The following is a 20,513-nucleotide window of genomic DNA, read 5'->3' as shown; positions in this document are numbered from 1 at the left end:
AATATATGAATAATGTCTTCCGGTTTACACTCTCACCAGAGCACCAGTATAGCATGGCAGCTTTTCTCTTCTCAAATAGATCTTTATTTGCAAAGATTGTGCATATCCATATGTGCCGAGTCATTCACCTTCGTCTCAGAAGAAATCTTTTCTGCGTAGTCTATGTTCTTCTAGAATTCAGGCTCTCCATCTCAGCAGAGAGTGAGCAGTGTTACAATGGCCTGTGGGTTGGATTTGGGAAAAATGCAAGGGCTGCTTCCACCTGGCCTGTTTTCCTTTCCTCCCAGACCCCTTATTCTTGTTTGCTTTTCTACAAGGAGGTTATTGACCAGGATGAATGGGTTCCAGAGGCTTTGGAGTGTTTCAACAAGGGGAAGCAGCAGGCCCTTGTACACTGACTTGCTAGATCCCTCTCCATGCAAGCAGGCACTAAAAGAGTCTGCTAGTGGAAGTAGGATCCTCCTGTTATGTTGCTTCCTGACAGTCTGAAGTTCTTCACATTCTCCTTCCTTTGGGGTTGCCTGAGGGAGGGACTATTTACCATTGGTTTGAGCGACGATTGCTTTCAGGCTATGGGTTACATTCAGATTGACCCTCACTGTCATGCTAAAAGGGAAAATGATCACCTTATTTGGGGTGAGGAAGGCATTTTTTTCCACTACAGCAGATTGGCCAAGCTAGGAGGGGTGTTCTCCTTTCCCTGGAGCACACTGCAGGGATCATCTGTTGAGAGTAGAGGATTAAAGAGTTAGTGCTCAAGAGTGTGGGCCCACAGTTACACCTCGAGATTAGTTACAACCCCAGTAAAAAATAGCATATGGGCAATTTTCCTATTCATGATAAGTTCCCTTTCCTGGGGCATTTGATCTGTAAAGCCTGGGGCATATCTTATTAATGGCACAACTTGATAGACTGGACCTCTTTGTGGTAGCATTTCATCGTCATGACATTCTTTCCTGTAATTTTTGCCCAAGTTTGAGAACAGGTATACTAAGGATGGGTGGTAAAGCACAATAGGATATGGGGAAGAGCCTTTCTGTCTTGTATAGATGTAACTTTTGTCCTCAGTATTGGGATAGTTTGGGAATTATTAGTGCAGATTTGTGTCTCCATGGGGCCTTTGGCACCGGTGAGTGCCTCAGGCTTTGATTACTTACTCCCGCAGAGGCTATTGCCTGCTTGGTAACCCTGTGGTTTGAGTTGCTGCAATTCAATTCAGAGGCAACGTCTACACTACTGCGGGATCGACACTGCTGCAGTCGATGCACATGGGGTCCATTTAGCGGGTCTAGTGAAGAGTGCTCGCCTGTTGACCCAGTACGGCGTAGACACTGCAGTAAGTCTACCTAAGCTACGTCAACTCCAGCTACATTATTCACATAGCTGAAGTAGAGTAACTTAGGTTGACTTACCACAGTAGTGTAGACACAGCACAGTTGCCAGTGTATTTAGTTTTCTTTCTGCCATTGTACAGACTAGCCTCAGCAATAAGGTACTATTTCTGCTGAGCGTGAGGTTAAAAGAGATGTACTTTAAAAATAAATACAAAGCTTGCATCTGATACCATAACTGACTCTAACTTTGGATAAGGTCATTTATATTTGTAGAATAACCATGGAGAGACATTTTTGATTGAGTTCTTGAACGTGAAGGGTGTAGCTGTTTGTGCTAAGTGGTTCAGCCAGCCGAGAGAGAAATGTTGATTTATTTTTTATATTAATGTTATAATATTTACATTTGATGAAACATTGTTTGCACTTTTTAGGATGAACGATTTCCCAAAGGTACTGGACTGGAATCAGGGACTCGTATCCAATCTGTTCTTTGTTTACCGATTGTCACTGCAATTGGTGATTTGATTGGTATCCTGGAGCTTTATCGGCATTGGGGCAAAGAAGCCTTCCATCTCAGTCACCAGGAGGTAAGGCCTAAAATTTTGCAGCTGGTTTTCTTTTTAAGTTTCCCCCTTCAAGATGGTGCCAGCTACTTTTGACCCCAGACTTCCTCCTTTTTTTTCCTCATTTTGTTTTGATATTTTTTGTAATTGAGTTATGTACTTGGAGAGTGGGCCTTATAAGGCCGGTTGATTCTCATTGGTATTCTGAGTGGGAAGTGGTAAAGATTCATTTCATACACACAGCATTTTCTAATTGTTTTGTTCCATCTTGTGGGAATAATTGAAAGCATGTTGTTATCAATTGTTTATTGATTATGAATTTTAAAATAATAGATGTCAGCACCTTAATGGAAGGGTGGGTCAATGAAAGCTCAGGCAATTACAAGTACATGAACTAGTGTTACAGAATGAAATTGCTACTGTTTAAAAGGACATTACCAAGTTACACAGAGCTCAATTTAAACCTTTCGGTAAAGCTATATTTTGCAATATGGGTAGGTAGTGTTTCTACACTGGTCAACTTTTTCAAAGCATTTATTCTTCGAGTACGGTGCTCCCCTTCAAGTGTGCATGTGTTTCATGCACCTTTGATCAGAGATGTTTGGTAGCAGTGCCTGTTCAGGGTGTTCCCCCACCCTCCTTTTGGGAGGCTTTCACTCCAGGTGAAGGCAGTATACCAGGATCACCAAGATTCATGTGTTGCCTCACCTACCAATAGTCTATCCCAGTCATCAGCAGGCATTCCTGGTGCATTCCTTATCTGGGGGCATGCACATCCCTCACAAATGCAATTTCTGCTCAGCCCTTAAGAGCTGAGGTGCAGTGCCGTTAGAAGTGTGGTGGCTGAGTGATTAAGGTGCTTGACTACAATCCTGAAGGTCAGAGGTTTGAATCTTGCTTAGTCTCACACTGAAAAGCCACCTCCAGTACACCCAGGGGGAAAATGAGTATTTGATCCATCGGGTTAGGGCAGCCAAAGGCAGTTGGATGTGGTGCTGGCCATGTTACTCCTTTGTGTACTGTTGGCTATAAAATTGACATGCCTTAACCACATCAGTCCAGTGAGCCATTGGCTCAGGGGAACTTTGACTTAAGAGCAGGGCTAAGAAAACAGAGATTAGACTTCAATTCTTCATCAGAGAGAGCTCTCTTCACCCTCACCAGAGAGTTATGAGAGACCCTCTGCCCGTTCATCAGTCTCCAAGTGAGCAGAGTGCCCTTTCTACCTTGACACCGCATTCTGGGAGTGACTTTCAGAAAAGGAGTTCTACCTTTCCTCACAAAGAGCCTGTTTCAAAAAGATTTTGGTTTTCTCACAAGTTGACCATGTCCAAGCCCTCAGGTTCTGGGCTGGATACCATCTGAGGTTCCATGCTCCTCCTGTACCAACCAATAGTGCTTTAAAGACTCTTGAGTTCCTCTAAGAGCCATGATTCTAAATGTGCATTGGTACTTAAACTATTTTGGGTACCATCAAAATGCAAGCAGGGCAGCAGAGAGAAGCAGCTTGTTTCTAGCAAGATGGTACCGATGGACCTTCCTCCACAACCTCTGGTACCTAGCACCATGACTCCTTCAGTCTAAGAAGCCACCTCAGACCACACGCTCTTTGAGGCAATGAACATTGTTGGTACTGATGACTTCCACTCCAACAGACTCTTCTGGGTAGACTCCTCTCTCGGTACCATTAACCCACACAGTCTTGCAGGAGTTTAGGTATTCTAGCTACCTGTTAGTTTCAGATGATCCAGAGTCTCCCCTCCCCTGATGAGTACTGAACATTTATTGGTACCAGGTTTGACACAGTCACTGGAATTACATGTCTCCATGGGACCACGTGACTCTCCACTTGAACTTGGAGCTTATAAGATCAGGTTACTGCATTCATTTGACCTGCATCTCCAACCCCACCCCTTTTCCCTCTCCATTTTAAAGGATCCCTCTCACAAATACTTGAGACAGGAAATCACTTTCCTTCTATGCTTCGGAGCCATAGAACCAGTTCCTGCTCAGCACAGGGAGAAGGGATTTTACTCCAAGTATTCTCTGGTCCCATAGAAGAGTGGAGACCTATTCTAGATCTAAGACTTAATAGCATCTTAGTGAAAGTACAGAAATTCAGGATGGGGACCCTTGCAGCTAAAAAGTCCATCGTTGGATCTAGGTTTTTGGTCCTCAACCTTCGGGATGGATATTTTCATATCATGATTCACCCATCTCACAAAGAGATTCCTTCGGGTTCTGGTCAGCTGAGACCACTTCCAATGTTGGGTACTTCCATTTGGCCTTTTCTCTGCTCCAAGAGTATTCTCAAAGGTATAGGCAATGGTTGCCACCTGTCTGTGTCGGAAGGTGATGATAGTTTTTGCATACCTCAACAACTGGTTGGTCTTTCTGTGAGGTTCTTTCCACCATGAAGATAGCTTTGTCCCTGTTCCTCAGACAAGATCTCCGGGTCAATGTAGAAAAGTCCACTTAGACCTCTATACAAAGGGTAGAATTCATAGGCGACTCCTTAGACACAGTAGCAGCCAGAGCTTCCCTCCTCATGGACCCATTTCGACTCATTCAAACCACATTGCAAAGATTCAAATAAGCCCCCAGACTTTGACAAGAAATTGTCTTCAGCTTCTGGGACATACAAAAGTACAAGCTGCCATAACATGTCATACAAGGTGATGCCTTTTCTGCTTCCAGTTTATATGCTGACCAAACAGTCTGAAGAAACTTCACAATGACTGTGCCAGAGTACCCTTTATCCAGCCAGCTACAACCATCACCATAAAGACAAATTTAACTTTGTTGTTGGATTGGAGGCTCATCTAGGGACATATGCTTGTCATAAATATAAAGGGAAGGGTAAACCCCTTTGAAATCCCTCCTGGCCAGGGGAAAGCTCCTCTCACCTGTAAAGGGTTAAGAAGCTAAAGGTAACCTCGCTGGCACCTGACCAAAATGACCAATGAGGAGACAAGATACTTTCAAAAGCTGGGAGGAGGGAGAGAAACAAAAGGGTCTGTGTGTCTGTCTATATACTGTTTTTTGCCGGGGATAGACCAGGAATGGAGTCTTAGAACTTTTAGTAAGTAATCTAGCTAGGCATGTGTTAGATTATGATTTCTTTAAATGGCTGAGAAAAGAATTGTGCTGAATAGAATAACTATTTCTGTCTGTGTATCTTTTTTGTAACTTAAGGTTTTGCCTAGAGGGGTTCTCTATGTTTTTGAATCTAATTACCCTGTAAGATATATACCATCCTGATTTTACAGGGGGAATTTCTTTATTTCTATTTACTTCTATTTTTATTAAAAGTCTTCTTGTAAGAAAACTGAATGCTTTTTCATTGTTCTCAGATCCAAGAGTTTGGGTCTGTGGTCACCTATGCAAATTGGTGAGGCTTTTTATCCAGCATTTCCCAGGAAAGGGGGGGGGTGCAAGTGTTGGGAGGATTGTTCATTGTTCTTAAGATCCAAGGGTCTGGGTCTGTAGTCACCTAGGCAAATTGGTGAGGCTTTTTACCAAACCTTGTCCAGGAAGTGGGGTGCAAGGTTTTGGGAAGTATTTTGGGGGGAAAGACGTTTCCAAACAACTCTTCCCCAGTAACCAGTATTAGTTTGGTGGTGGTAGCGGCCAATCCAAGGACAACGGGTGGAATATTTTGTACCTTGGGGAAGTTTTGACCTAAGCTGGTAAAGGTAAGTTTAGGAGGTTTTTCATGCAGGTCCCCACATCTGTACCCTAGAGTTCAGAGTGGGGGAGGAACCTTGACAATGCTATTCAGGGCCGATGGTCTGCCCAAGAAGGTCGTTTACATCTCTACCTTCTGGAGCTGAGGGCAGTCAGGAATCAGAGACAAATCTGTTAAAACATGACAGACAGCATAGCTTGCATGTTTTACATCAACCAACAATGGTTGGCAAGATCCCCTTCTCTTTGTGCTGAAGCAAAAATGCTATGGAACTACAGTTACTACATAGGGTGAGTAACCTCACCTTCCCTAGAATAACTTCAGCAGTTAATAAAACCACACTTCTTGTAGGTCTTACACATATTTTGTTCTGTACAAAGCTGTGTATGTATTGGACAATTTGTTTACATTTGGGACCTACTTTAAACTAATTGCTACATTTCCAATAATTCAGTAGCTTTTTGTTTAAAAAATAAATAATGCTGCATAAAATGTTTTCGTTCTAATCTGAGAATTTTTAAGGTAACTTGTATCCTTTTAATCTTTTTAATTTTATCTCACAAAACATCTTATGCCACAGTTATGCAGTTAAAAAAAGCTACAGTATCTTCTATAGGAAATATGTATATTAATAGAACAGCGGTTCTCAAATTTTAGGAACCCAAGGACCCCCATTTTGATGTAAAATTTTTCAGGAACCCCCAGCTCAGCCCTTACCCCTCCCACTCTGTTGAGGCCACGCCCCTGCTCCGCCACTTCCCTGAAGCCCTGCCCCCTGCTCACTCCATCCCCCCTCCCTCTGTCGCTCGCTCTTCCCCACTTTCGCTCACTTTCACTAGGCCGGGGCAGGGGTTTGGGGTGCAGGAATTGATGCAGGGTGTGAGCTCTGGGGGAGAGTTTGGGTGCAGGAGGCGCTGGGAGGGCTGGAGAGGAGTTGATCAGCAGGGCCCGCGAACCCCCTGGGGTACGCTTGGGGGAACCCCAGTGGTCTGCACACCCCAGTTTGAGAAACGCTGTAATAGAGTATATAACAGTAGACTTTTTACAGTTCTGTTTGTTCCCAACAAAACCTGTGTGCTTTAAGGACAGGAGATTATGCCTGGTAGCACATCTTATTTAAATTTAGCTAACTACAGATTACATGACATTTGTTTGAAATGTTGTACAGAAACTGACATATTTTAAACAGAAGTCTTGTTTTAGTGATCATATCTGATTCTTCTGAAACACAAATGGCAATGAAGAAAGCAGTGCCTGTCCACAAACAGAGATTTTCCCTTAGAAATATTGGTGGTTTAATGGATTGGTCCTCATAAAGAATATTTTGTTCTCACAAGGATCTTTCATTGTGTGGCAGACACATTTTAACAATGTATGAAATGTAGTTTTTAAAGCCCCTCTTGAGTTCTTGGAAGGGCTGCTTCTGTCTTGTGTTTGCTGGGGTGAATCTGTCATGCTGCCTCTGGAGAGCACAGCTCTGTGAGCCTCCCAATGGCACAAAACAAATGAGAAGTATTAAACACTTGCTGTGTGTGACCTGAATACTCTTTTAGAACAATGAACCACTGGTAGTCCTGTTACACCTTTCATAAATTCATTGTCTGTCCTCTCTCCCCTGCAAAATATAGTTCCCTGTCTATGATCTAAAACATCTCAGCAGGTGAAGTATTAGGATATTCAAAGACATTTAGCAGCTGGATCAAAAAACAAAGTATTATAGAGCTGGTTTGAAATTTACTGGACTTCCTCAAAGTTGGTTTCTTATATTTTGTTTCAGGTTGCAACAGCAAATCTTGCATGGGCCTCGGTAGCAATACATCAAGTACAGGTGGGTCTGAATTCATTGACTCATAGGGACCATTGTGATCATCTAATCTGATCTCGTGCATAATTCAGGCCATAGGATAGCCCTGAATTAATTCCTGTTTGAACTAGAGCAGAGCCAGATTTTAAAGGTATTTAGGTGTTGCTGCGCTGAGCTTTGCAACACCTGATTTAGGAGCCTAAAACTTATATTCAAAAGGGATTAAGGCATTTAGGAGCTTAAATCACATTGTCCCCTGGATTAAGTGCCTAAATCCATTTTGAAAATGAGACGTAGGCTCTTAAGTCAGTTAGGCATTGCAAGTGCAGCAACGCCTAAATTCCTTTAAAAGTTTGAGCCCATAACTTGGAAAAATATCTAATCTTGTTTTAAAAGTTGGCAGTGATGGAGATTCCACCGGTACCACTGGTAAATTGTTCCAATGGCTAATTGTCCTCACTGTTAAAAATGTGTGCCTTATTCCAGTCTGAATTTTTTTTTTCAACTTCATCCATTGGATCATGTTATACCTTTGTCTGCTATACTCAAAAACCGATTATCAAATTTTGTTCTCCAGAGATTGTGATCAAGTCATCCCTTAGCCTAATTGTTAATTGTTTCATGGCACTTTTAAGGAACCATAGAGTAAATCTAAGTTGAAACTGTGGGTCTGATTCTTCACATTTTATGTAGTTATTTACATCCACTTTGCACATGTATAAAGCATTATCAGATTTGAATGGTATTTTATGATATAAAAGGTGCAGAGCGGTAAAGGCCCGTTTTCTTTATTCTTTCTGCAAAGCTCCATGCACATTATAGGAGTAAAATTCTTTTGTCAACTAATATGAAATGAATATGAAATCTGGTGAAGTAGCAATGGGGTTCAAAGTCCTCACTTCATCCAGCAATATTTTCCTTTCCCTGCGCTGTTAATTGTATTCGGTCTCTGTAATCCTGTTGACTTCCCCAAAGAAAGAGCATGGGGAAGGGGAATCTAGCAATTCTGCTTCACTTCACTCATTAGGTGCCTTTATGGGCTACTTTTGGCAAGCTGAGAGAAGTGATGAAGGAACAGGATAAGGGATAAAGGAAACAAATGCTATTAGCATTCCCAGCAAGGGTGTAGCATTTGTTATGGAAGTGCAGTAGTTAAGTTGATTTCATAGCAGGACCCAAAGATGCCAGTTAATGGCACCTCAAATTTTACAGTACTGAACAGTAGGCAGTATTTTTTTTAGCAGAGATGGAGAAATGTATTGCTCATCCATGTTAACATATCCACAGCTCTGCAAAAAGATATTTAAACTTGAAGCCCGACATACAAACCTGTATTAGCTTTTTGGTACATTTTACACGTGTTGTTATATATACCTGTTTGTTTATATACAGATTAGACCAATAAAATGTTTGTCCTACAGTTTCATTATGAGTCCAGTGTTCTCCTGGAATAAGCAACAATGTATAATGTGTTTCCCTCAGGTGTGCAGGGGTCTTGCCAAACAGACTGAACTGAATGACTTCCTGCTTGACGTATCAAAGTAAGTGTGATTTGCAACAAGCCAGTTTCAGCTGAATGATTGCTTCTGTGACAGGCTCCTTTTTTGATAAGTGAAAGTTACTAATTCATATTTTTCCTTGGCAATTTGTATGTTTGTGCTTCCCTTCCATTTTCCCTGTTTGTTTATGGGTTTCCTCTCTCTGCATTTGCCCTTTTTTCAATGCTGCTTAAGGCTTTCTCTTGTACAATACAAGTCTTGTAAAGTCCCAATTTTATTCATTATTCATGTGATAAATATTTGTATTTTTGCTTCAAGGTCACTTACTGTGTTTTAGTGTGACTTCTGATCATTACACTTCAAATATAAGACATTTTACCACATTTCTACTGTTTTGTAGAAATACGTGAAGTTGCTAATGTTTAGGATGTAACTGGAGTTGGCAAATGCCCATAGGCATTCTTTTACATCATTAATAGAATTTTTGCATTTGGAGTCCATTGCTTCCCTATAATTCAGCTATGCATTTAATTGGGAAAATAGGAAAAGAAATAATAAACACAAGTAACATGTTAATGTGGCTGTTAAAATCATAGTTGGCATTTACTGTGTTCCACAGGCTGGCTGGGTGGGGTGTGAAGAAGTACTTCCTTATATTTGTTTTAAATCTGCTGTCTAGTAATTTCATTTGGTGATCCATGGTTCTTATGAAGGTGTAAATAATGCTTCCTTATTCACTTTCTCCACACCATTCATGATTCTACAGACCTCTGTCATATTCCCCCCTTAAGTTGTCTCTTCTCTAAGATGAACAGTCTCAGACTTTTTAATCTCTCTTCATACGGAATCTGTTCCATACCCCTAATTATTTTTTGTTGTCTTTCTGTACCTTTTCCAGTTCTAATATATCTTTTTTTGAGATGGGGTAACCAGAACTGCATGCAGTATTCAAGGTGTTGGTGTACCATCAATTTATACAGTGGCATTATGATATTTTCTGTCTTACTATCTATCACTTTCCTAATGGTTTGTAACATTCTGTTAGCTTTTTTGATTGCCACTGCACATTGAGCGGATGATCCATGATGACTCAAAGATCTTTTTATTGAGCAGTAACAGCTAATTTAGACCCCATCATTTAGTATATATAGTTGGGATTATGTTTTCCAATGTGCATTACTTTGCATTTATCAACATTGAATTTCATCTGCCATTTTGTTGCCCAGTCATCCAGTTTTGTGAGATCCCTTTGTAACTCTTCATAGTCAGCTTTGGACTTAACTATCTTGAGTAGTTTTGTTTCATCTGCCAGCTTTGTATCTCACTGTTTACCCCTTTTTACAGATCATTTATGAATATGTTGAACAGCACAAATCCCAGTGCAGATCCTTGGGGGACACTGCTATTTACCACTTTACATTGTGAAAACTGACCATTTATTCCTACCATTTGTTGTCTATCTTTTAACCAATTACTGATCCATGAGAGGACAGTCTCTCTTATCCCATGCTTCAGAGCCTTTGATGTGGGATTTTGTCAGATGTTTTCTGAAAGTCCACTCTATCAGCTGGATCACCCTTGTCCACATGTTTGACACATTCAAAGAATTCTAATAGATTCATGAGGCATGATTTTCCTTTACAAAAGTCATCTTGACTCTTCCCCAACATATCGTGTTTATCAATGTGTCTGATAATTCTGTTCTTTACTATAGTTTCAACCAATTTGCCTGGTACTGAAGTCAGGCTTACCAGCCTTTTATTGCCAGATCACCTCTGGTGCCTTTTTTTAAAAATTGGTGTTACATTGGCTATCTGCCAGTCATCTGGTACAGAGGCTGATTTAAGTGATAGGTTACATACCATAGTTAAGGATCATAGAATATTAGTGTTGGAAGAGACCTCAGGAGGTCATCTAGTCCAATCCCCTGCTCAAAGCAGGACCAATACCAACTCAGTCATCCCAGCCAGGGCTTTGTCAGGGCCTTAAAAACCTCTAAAGAAGGAGATTCTACCACCTCCTTAGGTAACCCCTTCCAGTGCTTCACCACCCTCCTAGTGAAATTGGGTTTCCTAATATCTAACTTAGACCTTCCCCACTGCAACTTGAGACCACTGCTTCTTGTTCTGTCATCTGCCACCACTTAGAACAGCCTAGCTCCATCCTCTTTGGAGCCCCCCTTCAGGTAGTTGAAGGCTGCTATCAAATCCCCCCTCACTCTTCTCTTCTGCAGACTAAATAACCCCAGTTCCCTCAGCCTCTCCTTGTAAGTCATGTTCCCCAGCACCCCTAATAATTTTTGTTGCCCTCTGCTGGACTCTCTCCAGTTTGTCCACATCCCTTCTGTAGTGGGGGGACCAAAACTGGACACACTACTCCAGGTGTGACTTCACCAGTGCCAAATTGAGGGGAATAATCACTTCCCTCAGTCTGCTGGCAATGCTCCTACTAATACAGCCCAATATGCCGTTGGTCTTCTTGGCCACAAGGGCACACTGCTGACTCATATCCAGCTTCTCGTCCACTTTAATCCTAAGGTCCTTTTCTGCAGAACTGCTGCTTAGCCAGTTGGTCCCCAGCCTGTAGCGGTGCATGGGATTCTTCTGTCCTAAGTGCAGGACTCTGCACTTGTCCTTCTTGAACGGCATCAGATTCCTTTTGGCCCAATCTCCAAATTTGTCTAGGTCCCTCCGGCCCCTGTCCTTCCTATCCTCCAGTGTATCTACATCTTCCCCACAGCTTAGTGTCATCTGCAAACTTGCTGAGGATGCAATTCATCCCATCATCCAGATCATTAATGAAGATGTTGAACAGAACCAGCCCCAGGACTGACCCCTGGGGCACTCCGCTTGATACCGGCTGCTAACTAGACATCGAGCCATTGATCACTACCTGTTGAGCCCAGCGATCTAGCCAGTTTTCTGTCCACCTTCGAGTCCATTCATCCAATCCATACTTCTTTAACTTGCTGGCAAGAATACTGTGGGAGACCGTGTCAAAAGCTTTGCTAATGTCAAGATATATCTCATCCACCACTTTTTCCCATATCCACAGAGACAGTTATCTCATCATAGAAGTCAGTCAGGTTGGTCAGGCATGACTTGCCCTTGATGAATCCATGTTGACTGTTCCTGATCACCTTACTCTCCTCCACGTGCTCCAAATTGGATTCCATGAGGACCTGCTCCATGATTTTGCCAGGGACTGAAGTCAGGCTGACCAGTCTGTAGTTCCCCAGGTTCTCTTTCTTCCCTTTTTAAAATATGGGCAATATATTTGCCTTTTTCCAATCGTCCGGGATCTCCCCCTGATCACCACGAATTTTCAAAAATAATAGCCAATGGCCATCAGCCAACTCCCTCAGCACCCTTGGATGCATTAGATCTGGACCCATGGTCTTGTGCATGTCTAGCTTTGCTAAATAGTCCTTAACCTGTTCTTTCACCACTGATGGCTGCTTACCTCCTCCCCATGCTGTGTTGCCCAGTGCAGCAGTCTGGGAGCTGACCTTGTCTGTGAAAACCAAGGCAAAAAAAGCATTGAGTACTTCAACTTTTTCCACATCATCTGTCACTAGGTTGCCTCCCCCATTTAGAAAGGGTCCCACACCCTTACTGAATGAGGGAGAGAGTTCTGCAATGTCATATTTGAGTTCCTTCAGAACTCTTGGTGAATACAACCTGTTCCCGGTGACTTTATAATGTTAAATGTATCAGTTTGTTCTAAAACCTCCTCTACTGACACCTTAATCTGAGACAGTTCCTCAGATTGGCACTCCTGAGCCATTCTTTTTAGGTGACAAATCTCCTTCACATCCTCTGCAGTGAAGACGGATGCAAAGAATTCATTTAGCTTCTCCACAACAGCCTTGTCTTCTTTGAGTGCTCCGTTAGCACCTCGATCATCCAGAGATCCCGCTGATTGTTTGGCAGGTTTCTTTCTTCTGATGTATTTTAAAAAAATTGCTCTTAGTTTTTGTGTCTTTTGCTAGTTGCTCTTCAGATTCTTTTTTGGACTGTTTAATTATACTTTTATATTTCACTTGACAGAGTTTATGCTTCTTTCTATTTTCCTCAGTAGGATTTGACTTCCAGTTTTTAAAGGATGCCTTTTTGCCTCTAACCATCTCTTTTACTCTGCTTTTTAGCCTTGGTGGCTTTTTTTTGGTCCTGTTACAGTTCTTTTTATTTGGAGTATCCTTTTAATTTGATCCTCTATTATGGTGTATTTAAATAGTTTCCATGCAGCTTCCAGGCATTTCACTCCTTTGACTGTTCCTTTTAATTTCCATTTAACTAGCTTCCTCATTTTTGTGTAGTTCCCCCTTTTGAAGTTAAAAACTACTGTGCTGGGTTTCTTTGATATTTCCCCCCCCCCCCCCAGAATGTTAAATTTAATTACATTATGGTTGCTGTTACCGTGTAGTTCATCTATGTTCACCTCTTGGCCCAGATCTTGTGCTCCACTTAGCACTAAATGAAGAACTGATCTCCCCTGGTCAGTTCCAGGGCTAGCTGCTCCAAGCAACAGTCATATGTTGTCTATAAATTTTATCTCTGCATTCCATTCTGGGATGACATGTGTCTAGCAAATTTGGGGTTAGTTGAAATCCCCTATTTTATTGGGTTTTCTGTTTTTGTAGCATGTCTGATCTCCCTGAGCATTTCACACTTACTGTCATCATCCTGGTCAGGTAGTCAGTAGTGTATTCCTACTTCTGTACACTTATTTTTCAAGTATGGAATTTCTGTCCATAGAGATTCTGTGATACAGTTTGATTCATTTAAGATTATTACTATATTTGACTCTATGCTTTCTTTTACATATAGTGTCCCTCTTCCACCAGCGTGATCTACTCTGTTATTCCTATATATTTTGTACCCTGATATTACCACGTCCCATTGATTATCATCATTCCACCAAGTTTCTGTGATGCCTATTATATTGATATCCTCATTTCATACCAGGCACTCAAGTTCACCCATCTTAGTATTTATATTTCTTGAATTCATATACAAGCACTTATAAAATTTGTCAATATTTAGTTGTCTGCCTTCATGTGTTGTAACTGAATGGGACTCTTTTTCATTTGACTGTTTCTCTTTGGCTCCTAATTGTACTTTATCAACTTTTATCCTCTCATGTTTACTAGTATATAGATTATCTTTTTAAATAAACCCTCCCCTAAGGGATGTCTCTCTCCAAATCATATGCTCCTCTGCACCTGTCAACTTTCCCTTAGCCCTTAGTTTAAAAAGTCCTCTGCGGCCTTTTAAAATTTACATGCCAGCTGTGTGGTTCCATTTTGGTTTAGGTGGAACCCATCCTTCCTGTATAAAATGCTCCTTTCATCAAAGATTCCAAGTTATCAATAAACCAAAACGCTTTCTCCCACCACCATCATCTCATCCATGTATTGAAACCCTACAGTTCTGTCTGTCTAGCTGGCCCTGAACATGGAACAGGAAGCATTTCACAGAATACTACTGTAGACGTCCTGGACTTCACTCTCTTACCTAGCAACCAAAATTTGGCCTCCAGGATTTCTCTCCTACCTTTCCCTATGTCATTGGTATCTACAGGTACCATGACCACCAGCTGCTCCCCAGCACTGCACATACATCTATCTAGATGTCTCCAAGTCTGCAACCTTCACACCTGGCAGGCAGTTCACCATGTGGTTCTCCTGGTCACCACAAACCCAGCTATCTGTATTTCTGATATCAAATCCCCCCATTATTATTACCTGTTTCTTCCTCATAACTAGGATCCTATCCCTGAAGAGATATCCTGAGTGCAGGAAGATATGACATCATCTCGAAGGAGGGTCCCAAATATGGGATTGTTTCCCTCCGCTCCTTCCCTGAGACTTTTATCCTCCTTAGTAGCACAGAGGCTGTCACACTAGGTGTGGGACTGCTCTACTGTGTTTCTGAAAGTCTTCTCTGTGTACCTCTCTGTTTCCCTTAGCTCGTCAAGTTCAGCGGCTTTGGTCTCTGAGGGCCATGAGTTGCTTTTGCTGACTGCTTGATACGGCACCTGCATACAAGGCAAATATCGTACATGCTGCATTCAGTGCAATAAAGTGGATCGCCCCTACTCTGCTGCTAGACTTCTACCTGCACTATTTCTACTCTAGCAGGGATTTTTGTTTTGGTTGGTTGTTTTTTGGGGGGTTATTGGCCTAAGTTTAGAGTATGTTTGTTAGGTGTGTCTGCCTCTCACCCTCCCTTGCAAAACTCCCCTGTCTGCTAGCTCCTCTGGTGGCTTAGGAAATGACTTTTAAAACTCCTGTTCTCCCTGAGCTAACCCACCTCCCTTTCTCCCCATCAAGGGATTGTAAAGGGGTAAGGGACCAAAAGATGGCAGGCTAGAGCCTTGTTAGGAAGTTCTCAGCCTAGCCTAGCAGGTCGCTTGGCTCAGCACACAGCCCTACAGCAGACCGTGCTACACTCTTTAATCAAGCAAACACACAGCAAGCAAGCAGATAAACAAACGAGCAGACAACAAGGTAACAGACAAATTCACCCCAAGTGCAAGGGTCATGTAGTCTCTCCTCCTTCTCATGGAGAACTCCCTCACCAAACTGCCCTGTTTGCTGCACCAGTTCACTAGCTCCTCTGGTTGCTTAGGAGCTGGCTTTTAAACCTTCTTTCTGACTTAGCCCCAACCCTTTATCAAGGGGCTGTAAAGGGATCATTGGATTAACATCAGGTCAATATTTTTCCATTTAGTTACCTTGTTTAAATGAGGAAAGGAGGAGAAAATAACTCTACTTAATAATAGCTTTTAAATGGTGTCAGGCTCTGAAATTCGCATCTCATTAAAACAAGAGTAAGGTGTTGTATTTGCTGCTGCTCTCTATTTGAGGTTTTTTTTCTCTTTGTTTTTCCTTGTCTCCATGTTTTTCTCCTGTCTCCAGTGTTAAAGATGTCTTGCTACAGAAAAATAGAAAATGGTATTTGTATCTCTTTTAGCTTATGATGAGTATTAGAAGGGTTGAAAAAGATTGTTTAAAACTTTTTTTTTTAATCTGTGCTTTGGGTTTTTGTTAACCTTAATACGTCAGGAATGTAAGACTAGTCTTTACTGCCTTTGCTGGAGGATCCCATTTACATTTTCAAAGTGTTATACAAGTGTGTGGTGTCTTTTTAAATATTCTTTTAATTCTTTTAATTCATCTTTTGATTCAGTGCACGGATCAACACTGTGGCTATGGGGTGCCTGAGGACTTAGTGTGCCTCGTGGAGGAACTGTATTATGGTACATTTAACTGTGTGAGGGTCAGTGGTTGTATTACAGACTGGTTTTCTGTAGAATCAAGGATACACCAGGGATCCTTCTTACCTACATTAAATAATGTTCTAATAGACTATCTGATGACAAAGCTGATAGAGGTTAAAAGAGAAGGTGTGAAATCTTGGGTAGGCTGATGATATTGCCTTATTTGGACAGACTACTGACCAACTACAGCTAATGCTGGAAGAGCTGTGAAAAACTGCAGAACCTATAGGATTTAAGATCAATGGTGATATAAAACCAAATTTATGCATGCCTCCTATAAAATGGAAATGAATGACCTGCTAATACTGCATGTAGTTGGCAATGACATTGTCATAAATATAAAGGGAAGGGTAAACCCCTTTGAAATCCCTCTTGGCCAGGGGAAAACTCCTCTCACCTGTAAAGGGTTAAGAAGCTAAAGGTAACCTCGCTGGCACCTGACCAAAATGACCAATGAGGAGACAAGATACTTTCAAAAGCTGGGAGGAGGGAGAGAAACAAAGGGTCTGTGTGTCTGTCTATATGCTGTTTCTGCCAGGGATAGACCAGGAATGGAGTCTTAGAACTTTTAGTAAGTAATCTAGCTAGGTATGTGTTAGATTATGATTTCTTTAAATGGCTGAGAAAAGAATTGTGCTGAATAGAATAACTATTTCTGTCTGTGTATCTTTTTTGCAACTTAAGTTTTTGCCTAGAGGAATTCTCTATGTTTTGAATCTAATAAGGTACCCTGTAAGGTATCTACTATCCTGATTTTACAGAGGGGATTTCTTTACTTCTATTTACTTCTATTAAAAGTCTTCTTGTAAGAAAACTGAATGCTTTTTCATTGTTCTCAGATCCAAGAGTTTGGGTCTGTGGTCACCTATGCAAATTGGTGAGGCTTTTTATCCAGCATTTCCCAGGAAAGGGGGGGGGGTGCAAGTGTTGGGAGGATTGTTCATTGTTCTTAAGATCCAAGGGTCTGGGTCTGTAGTCACCTAGGCAAATTGGTGAGGCTTTTTACCAAACCTTGTCCAGGAAGTGGGGTGCAAGGTTTTGGGAAGTATTTTGGGGGGAAAGACGTTTCCAAACAACTCTTCCCCAGTAACCAGTATTAGTTTGGTGGTGGTAGCGGCCAATCCAAGGACAACGGGTGGAATATTTTGTACCTTGGGGAAGTTTTGACCTAAGCTGGTAAAGATAAGCTTAGGAGGTTTTTCATGCAGGTCCCCACATCTGTACCCTAGAGTTCAGAGTGGGGGAGGAACCTTGACAGACATTGAATGGGTAGTCAGTTGACAGCAAGAGATTCTATATCCAAAGACATCACTCATTGGGTTGGTCTTACATCACTGGCATTTCAGCAATATCAAAGACCTCTGTTTGGGCAGTGAGATGTTTGTGTGACAACTAAGATACAAGTGTTCAATGTGTTTGGTGATGACAACTCTGTTATATGGAGATGAAACATGGCCATTAAAAAGAGCTGAGGAGAGGAAGTAGTCGAAACAGTTTTCAGCGTCAAAAGTTATATTCTTAACATCCATTGGTTTGATTTTTGTCACAATGGAGGAGATACTTAGATGATTGCAGCAAGTTGCATTCTTGCACCAGTTGAGAACAAGATTGACTGCAGTGGTGGGGTTATGTCCACCGCACAAAAGAAAGTATGTTTATGGAGCTGAGGTCGAAGGAAGGAGAGCAGAAGGCTGACCATGAATGAGATTGAAAGATGCAATTTTGAAGGATTTAATAAGCCTGAATCCTCCCATACTGAATCTTCCTAAAGGACGAAGAGTTGCAAAGGACCCCATTCAAGATGGAAGTCCATTCTGTGTGCCCCCACAACTACATCATAGCCATATGAAACTGCTGCTGCCACCGATGATGATTGCAATCCACACTGCACTGCTGGACACTGTTATATCAAACTGTTACTTCTTCTTCAAGTAATAGTACCTATGTGCATTCCACTTAAGGTGTATATGTACTCCATATGCCTGAGACTGGAAGAGTTTTGCTAGCAATGGCTGTTGGTCCACACCTATGCCCTTCTCCTCCTCATGCTCTGAAATAAGGGCATAAGGAGCAGCAGTGCAGACTGACCACCTCTACAGTTCCTTTCTACTCTAAGTGCAGTATCTGCTGGTCCTTTTCAAGTAGAACCTGTCAAGCCTCTGAGTATAGGCTTCAGAGAATCCTTAGTGGATAGCGCTATGAGGCCCCAGTCTGATCCTGGCCCATGAGATCCCTGTGTACATTGGGCAGAGGCATCAAGAAGTGCCCTTCTGAGCACGTTGGTCTCTAGTTCTGGAGTAGGGCAAACGACTCCTCCAAGTAGGAGGAAAAAACCAAACAGTCTCACAAAAAAAGTGAGAAACCCCCTCCAAGTCCTAATCCAAGTGGACTTCCTTTCTGATATCCTATAAGCCAGGTCAGACTCTGCACCTCGCTATAGAATTGTCAGGCACTCACAAGGAGCATGGTACCAGTTTTGTGGCACCAAAGGGCAAGTGTGCCCCAAAACCAGACCTGCTCAATGATAGTGGGAGCATCCTCAGTACCAGAGAGGGAAAGAAGGCAGCAGATGCCTCCTACCCCAATGATACCAACACGGCCTACGAAGGAGTCAGTACTGTAGACCATGACAAGACCAACAACAATCTAATCACTTTTTATGATGAGATTACTGGTTCTGTGGATGAAGGGAAAGCAGTGGATGTATTGTTTCTTGACTTTAGCAAAGCTTTTGACACAGTCTCCCACAGTATTCTTGTCAGCAAGTTAAGGAAGTATGGGCTGGATGAATGCACTATAAGGTGGGTAGAAAGCTGGCTAGATTGTCGGGCTCAACGGGTAGTGATCAATGGCTCCACGTCTAGTTGGCAGCCGGTGTCAAGTGGAGTGCCCCAAGGGTCGGTCCTGGGGCCGGTTTTGTTCAATATCTTCATAAATGATCTGGAGGATGGTGTGGATTGCACTCTCAGCAAATTTGCGGATGATACTAAACTGGGAGGAGTGGTAGATACGCTGGAGGGGAGGGATAGGATACAGAGGGACCTAGACAAATTGGAGGATTGGGCCAAAAGAAATCTGATGAGGTTCAATAAGGATAAGTGCAGGGTCCTGCACTTAGGACGGAAGAACCCAATGCACCACTACAGACTAGGGACCGAATGGCTAGGCAGCAGTTCTGCGGAAAAGGACCTAGGGGTGACAGTGGACGAGAAGCTGGATATGAGTCAGCAGTGTGCCCTTGTTGCCAAGAAGGCCAGTGGCATTTTGGGATGTATAAGTAGGGGCATAGCGAGCAGATCGAGGGATGTGATTGTTCCCCTCTATTCGACATTGGTGAGGCCTCATCTGGAGTACTGTGTCCAGTTCTGGGCCCCACACTACAAGAAGATGTGGATAAATTGGAGAGAGTCCAGCGAAGGGCAACAAAAATGATTAGGGGTCTGGAACACATGACTTATGAGGAGAGGCTGAGGGAGCTGGGATTGTTTAGCCTGCAGAAGAGAAGAATGAGGGGGGATTTGATAGCTGCTTTCAACTACCTGAAAGGGGGTTCCAAAGAGGATGGCTCTAGACTGTTCTCAATGGTAGCAGATGACAGAACGAGGAGTAATGGTCTCAAGTTGCAGTGGGGGAGGTTTAGATTGGATATTAGGAAAAACTTTTTCACTAAGAGGGTGGTGAAACACTGGAATGCGTTACCTAGGGAGGTGGTAGAATCTCCTTCCTTAGAGGTTTTTAAGGTCAGGCTTGACAAAGCCCTGGCTAGGATGATTTAACTGGGAATTGGTCCTGCTTCGAGCAGGGGATTGGACTAGATGACCTTCAGGGGTCCCTTCCAACCCTGATATTCTATGATTCTAACTCTGGCGTGACCAAAAGAAAGAAGCCTAGTCCATTGTCTTGGGCCAGGGGTTAGATACAGTCACAGGGACCACCCCCTTTTCCTTACAGCCCCTTCACACTGGCTTTATTGGGGTCTCTGGGATTCTATGTGCAACATCCCAAATCCATAAGATCACACCAGGAATCAACACAAGCTTCCACAAAATGAACAGGCAACATTGCTCCAGATCTACGCCCTTTGATAAGGAGTCCAAACATCTAGACCCTTCCAGGAGAAAGAACTTCACTTCGGTGAGTTTACAGTTCTTCATAGTGAACCACCAAGCTTTAATGTGAAAATATGATTTTATTAATTATAATAAGTTATCAGACTTCACTAACAAACTCCCTCAAGAAGATAGACTTCAAATTCAAGCAATTATCAACAAAGGTAACTTGCTGGGTAGATTGGCTCTCCTGGCCTCAGTGAATGCAGGAGATACAATCTCCCACTTGATG

At 42.4% G+C, this 20,513-nt stretch overlaps 1 protein-coding gene across 3 annotated transcripts in view; it reads left to right on the top strand.

The window, feature by feature from the left end:
• Nucleotides 1-20,513, top strand: part of PDE10A (phosphodiesterase 10A) — a 568,598-nt gene that overhangs the window by 494,639 nt on the left and 53,446 nt on the right. For all 3 annotated transcript variants that reach the window (XM_048844032.2, XM_048844031.2, XM_075126851.1), the window contains exons 7-9: nucleotides 1,766-1,921; nucleotides 7,363-7,413; nucleotides 8,872-8,930. In XM_048844032.2, coding sequence (XP_048699989.1) covers nucleotides 1,766-1,921; nucleotides 7,363-7,413; nucleotides 8,872-8,930 — 266 coding nt within the window. The remainder of the gene's footprint in view (nucleotides 1-1,765; nucleotides 1,922-7,362; nucleotides 7,414-8,871; nucleotides 8,931-20,513) is intronic.

Source organism: Caretta caretta, chromosome 3, assembly GCF_965140235.1.
Source record: "Caretta caretta isolate rCarCar2 chromosome 3, rCarCar1.hap1, whole genome shotgun sequence".
NCBI classification, from domain to species: Eukaryota; Metazoa; Chordata; order Testudines; family Cheloniidae; genus Caretta; species Caretta caretta.
This window is presented reverse-complemented; position numbering and strand designations above follow the sequence as displayed.